The sequence below is a fragment of the Galeopterus variegatus genome, unplaced genomic scaffold (genome assembly GCF_000696425.1).
Source record: "Galeopterus variegatus unplaced genomic scaffold, G_variegatus-3.0.2 Scaffold8338, whole genome shotgun sequence".
Classification (NCBI taxonomy): domain Eukaryota; kingdom Metazoa; phylum Chordata; class Mammalia; order Dermoptera; family Cynocephalidae; genus Galeopterus; species Galeopterus variegatus.
The window spans coordinates 6,454-11,628 of NW_007734449.1; the positions used below are offsets into that span (position 1 = coordinate 6,454).

General features: G+C 58.0%; 1 protein-coding gene across 1 annotated transcript in view; it reads right to left on the bottom strand.

The window, feature by feature from the left end:
- Positions 1–4,398, bottom strand: part of MISP (mitotic spindle positioning) — a 5,034-nt gene extending 636 nt beyond the window's left edge. Inside the window, exons 1-3 of the mRNA XM_008592803.1 lie at positions 2,712–4,398; positions 2,032–2,162; positions 826–864 (exon numbers count right to left, since the gene is read on the bottom strand). Coding sequence (XP_008591025.1) covers positions 826–864; positions 2,032–2,162; positions 2,712–4,398 — 1,857 coding nt within the window. The remainder of the gene's footprint in view (positions 1–825; positions 865–2,031; positions 2,163–2,711) is intronic.
- Positions 4,399–5,175: the final 777 nt, after the last annotated feature.

Consider the following 5,175-nt stretch of genomic DNA (forward strand, 5'->3'; position numbering starts at 1 on the left):
TGCTGAGCTTCATGGCACAGAAAATTCCTGGGTCTGGCATTTCGGATTAATCTCAAGGAGAACCACAAACATATTCCATAAATTGACCAAGGTAGCTGGGCTTCTACACAGGCTCAGATGCATTTCTCTGTCAAAGACAGTGCCCTCATGTGGGGTCTAATCTGCTGAGAAACCTTCCCGATAGATGCCGGATTCCCAGCGTTCTGCCATGGCGTTCTTGTGGCGAGTCACCCTTGTGGCTTCTAGGATCTGCACAAAAGAAGGCATGGAGACCCCATCAGGGTCCTAATTCCCACTCCCCCAGACATCTCCCCCGATGGCCAATTCATAGGCCTGGAACAAGGGTAAAATAGGACCATCCCCTCCTCTGTTTCAGACCCTCTACTCCTAGTAATATGACCAAGGAACATGCTAACTCATGCTGAGCTTCATGGCACAGAAAATTCCTGGGTCTGGCATTTCGGATTAATCTCAAGGAGAGCCACAAACATATTCCATAAATCGACCAAGGTAGCTGGGCTTCTACACAGGCTCAGATGCATTTCTCTGTCAAAGACAGTGCCCTCATGTGGGGTCTAATCTGCTGAGAAACCTTCCCCCTCTGGTAATGGTGGCACGCGGACCCCCTTTCCATATTCTGTGCCCATAGCAGGCATCACAGGCAGATCACAGCAGAATCCACCTCAGGCAGACACCACCAATTGAGAAGATTCCCAGTACTGTCCTCACACCTATAAGAAAGGCTTTCAGTGGCCCTGATGCCATGGGGCAGGGGGCACAGATGGGGGAGGCCAAGAATTGAGTTGTCCCCAGGAGCGCACTCACCTCTGAGTTGATGCCATCCGTGGGGCTGATGCCGGCATACTACAGAAGAGGAACACATGTCAACACCAGGCATCTTCCTGCCCAACCCCAGAACCTGCCCAGAACTCCACGCACAGCCCACCTCGTCACCACCTGGGGCGGAAGGGAAGCTGCTTCCTGCCCACCGAGGTCTCCCCAAATATCCCACGATCACCCCAACCTCAAAGCCATCCATCATGCTGTTCCCTCACACTGTTCCCCTCAGTCCAGCCTCTGCTGAACATCTGCAGTTTTTCCATCTAATTCATCATAAGAAAGACAGCTGACATTTGTGGAGCCCGTCCTGCGGCCTTGCTCTGACACACACATGCTCATTTCACCCTCACACGGAGGCTCCGAGGGGATCTTGTTACTATTATCAGTTTATAGAGGAGGAGGCCCAGGGCCAGAGAGGGGCAGCGACTTGTCCAAGGTCACACAGCCAGCAAGTGACAGGGCTGAGACTAGAACCTGGGCCACTGGGCTCTCAGTTTATAGAGGAGGAGGCCCAGGGCCAGAGAGGGGCAGCGACTTGTCCAAGGTCACACAACCAGCAAGTGACAGGGCTGAGACTAGAACCTGGGCCACTGGGCTCCAGCCTGTGCCCCGAACCGCTGGGGAGGGCTGTGTGTGCCAGGTGGGCAAGGCTGGGTTTGTGTTATTGTTGTGGAGCCCCTGACACCCTGCCCAGGGGGGATTGTGGCCTCTTGGTTACCAACGTGTGGTTTGGAGTCATGAGCTGCCTGACCCTGGGCATGTGTGACCACTAAAGCCTTGAAGGTGTGATTTGTGCAAAAGTCCTGAGCACAGGGCACGGCACGTTATATGTGCAGTGTGGAAATAATAATAAATAATGACAATAACAAACACATTAATATAATGATGGTGACGATGATGATAAATCACCACGCTCCGTCTTCAAGCAGAGTTTGTTCTTTGGCCTTTGAACCCAGGGACGACCTCACAATAGGGACAAAGACCCCTGCTGATGTGGCTTTTCCAAGCACAAGTCCAGAAATGAAGAGACGCCCAGAGTATCATTCTATGTATATCACGAATGGGGGAGACTGAGGCACAGCCACCAGCGGGACGGTGAGGGAGACGTTACTCAAACCCAGGTCAGACGTGAATCTCGCTGACCCTGCTGTGGCCCTAACGGGGGGCTGTCACACCTGGCCCTGGACTCACCCACAGGTCCTTCCTCTTTCTCTGCCTGGGAGCCCTGTCCGCTGGCTCCTCCGCTGTCCACACCAGGCCCGAGTGCAGGTGGACGGGGGTGAACACAGGTGACTCGGACACCGAATAGCTGCCCATGATGCCTGTGGGGTGGGGGATGTGGGGGGGAGGAGAGAGAGGGGGCATCAGGGAAGTGGAACATCTGTCACACCTCAGCTCAGGAGACAGTGTCTGGTCAAGAGGCTCGAGCAGTTAAGGGACAGGTGAATGGACAGACAGACCAAGCAGACAACCAGGGCGGAAAACTGATAGACTGACCCAAAGTAGCCAGTCAAGAGAAACTACTGATAGATGGACCAGACACGCAAGGTGAAAAACACTAAAAGCAACCTGGGGAATGTTTCATTCTAACAAACAGGAGCAATCAACCAAGAGGATAAGCAACTGTGAACCTTTATGCGCCTAATAACAGAGGATCCAAATCCAGAAAGCAAAAATCTGAAGGCAAACTTGACATTTCCCTACAAAATCAGCAGCTTACACAGACAGTCAGGGGGACAGCTGAGTGGGGGAAATGGACAGTCCGGAGATGTCCCCCCACCTCCAGCCCTTCCTGACATCCTCGAACTCCACCCCCCCCGCAACCTCTGAGACTTGAAGCAAAACAGCCCATGCCTGGGCCCCCTCCTCACCGGATGCCTGGGAGGAGTGCCTGGAGTTGTGGTCAGGGCCATTCTCGGGTGGTGGGGAGGTGACCTTGGGATAGAGAGCGTTCCTCCGCTCCTCTGCCACTTCTCGCTCCCGGCGTAGGACGCTCTCCACTTCCCTTTCCAGCAGATCCGATGACAGGGACCTTTGCGGCCTCACCACTGGGGCCCCGGCCACGTCCCAGCCCTGAACGTGGGAGGCCTCAGCCTGCTGGGGCACATCAGGGACCCCAAACTTCAGGGGACGCAGGCGGAAGTTTTCCCATTGCACGATACCCTCGTTGGCTTGCAGGGGTTCCCCAGGGGGCTTCAAGTACTCTTGCTTTGTGCTCAAGGGTTTTCCAGAGGATTCTAAGAGATGCCTCGGAGACCCTATGGCCTTTGGAGAAGCCATAACCTTGGCCTCCTCTGTGGAGAGACCATTCGACTTGCTGTACGCTCCGAAGGCTGGGAATTCTAGCCTGGGGGTCCCGGGGTTCAGGTACGGCTGGTAGGCTTCAGGCGGGATGCGGTTCACCTTCCTCACCTCTGGAGCTGGGCTGGCTGCACGGGCGTCCGGGGCCGGGCTGAGGATGGAGTCTGAGCTGAGGGCTCTCCTGAGTCCAGGCGGGGGGTCCTTGGAGACGCAGTCAGGTGTGGCTGCCCAGCTCACCTGGACGCCCTTCCGCCGGTGGTCTTCCTCACGCTGTGTCTCCTGTACAATGTCCCTCTGCACGTAGAGTGACGGGCGGCCCCTGTCCCCTCGCGGGGCTGTGGCCAGGCTCACCTTGGTCAGCAGCGGCCTGGTGGGGATCTCCACCAGCTCCTGGTGGCCGGACGCCTGCCGAAGCCCCCTCTGTTTCCGCAGATCCGCCTCACGCTCCTGGGCCAGTCGGATCTCCCGCTCAATGGGTGTCTCCATGGGGGACTCCAGTGACTCCACTTGGGACCAGGAGCCAGAGTAGTCCACGGCTCGGACACTAGGCCCAGTGGGCAAACCACGGACCATCTTCTCTTCCCAGACCACCTCCTTCACCTGGGGCTTGTGGGAGACAACATACCCATTGGTTAGTTGGGGCCAATTCAAGGCCTCGGGGGCCTGGCTGACCCCTGGCGGGGCACAGGCGGGGGCCACCCTGGCCAGGGGGCTCTGCGGCGCCCCTGTGTTGGCCTGCTCCAGGCTCAGGAACTGCTGCCTGGCTGCCAGAAAGTCTATCTGCTCCCTGTCCACCATGTTATCCTCCAGGGGTGTGGACCGAGGGGTCCTAGGGTCCTGGCTGCGGGTCTTAGGGTCCCCGTGCTCAGGGGTGCCCCGGAGTGTGGCCACCGTGCCGCTCTTCCTCACTGTCTGGCCCTGGATGACTGCACAGTGCTCCCGCTCCAGGTCCCTAGGCCTCCTGGGGAGGGCAACCCCGGCGTCCAGGCGGTAGGCCTTCATCTCCTCACTGTCATCGTCGTCAGGGTGGAGTGGCCGTGGGGACAGCTCACTGGAGAAGGCCCATGGCCCTGTCCTCACCACGTTCAGCCGGTCCTCGCGGTCAGTGGGCCATGCCTGCGGCTCGTCCTGGCCCCAGCCCTCGGGCCCCACGCCCACCAGCTGGAAGGTGTAGCTGGTATCCCCATCGAGTGCCAGGCCGGAGATGCGGGGCGAGCGGGGGATGCTGAAGATGGGGTATCTGGTCACTCGGTCCATCTCCTGGGGATCTCGGCTGCAACCTGCCTCTCGTGGGGTGGAGACCTCTCGGCTCACTGAGGGAGGAGGAGGAAACAGCCCTGGGTCAGAGCACGGGGAGAGGGACAATCTCCTGTCCCCCAAAGGGCAAAGTCCTGGCCAAGTGGCCTCTGTGATTGGTTCAAGAATGGGTGAGTGACCCAGCATGGCCAATCAGAGACTTCCACTGTCTGACCTCTGTGATAAAGTGACCCAGCCTGGCCAATCAGAGGAGAACACCCCTGGCCTCTGTGACTGGTGCAGGGACAGGTAAGTGACCCAGCCCGGCCAATGACATGGAGTCTCGGGACTTTGCAATTAGTGCTGAAAATCGGACCCTCTTCCCACTGGGCTTGTTAGGCTGGTGGGTTGAGGCAGAGAATTGCTGGGGGCTGTGTGTGGCCCCTTATGAGTACAGCTTGCTGGAAAGCAACCCCAACACTGGCAGTCACCTGAAAAACGTTTGAGCTCCTGGATCCAACCATACCTGAATCCCTGGATGTCCCCGTGACGCATTAGCTGTGCCTAACAGGTGCGGCCCAATGAATTCAAGGCACCTTGTCCATGCTAACCCCCACACACCCCACACCCTGCCACGCTGACCCCTGCGGTCCCCGCTCCTTCCACGTTCTCTCCTCTACCATCCGGCCCACTGCGTCCAGGTCCGCCTCGATTTTCGTGGCCTCCCTGGGCCCCCACCACCCTTATCTGCCCCTCCCAGGACACAGACCCCTTCTGCCCTCCTTCTGACACTCCTGT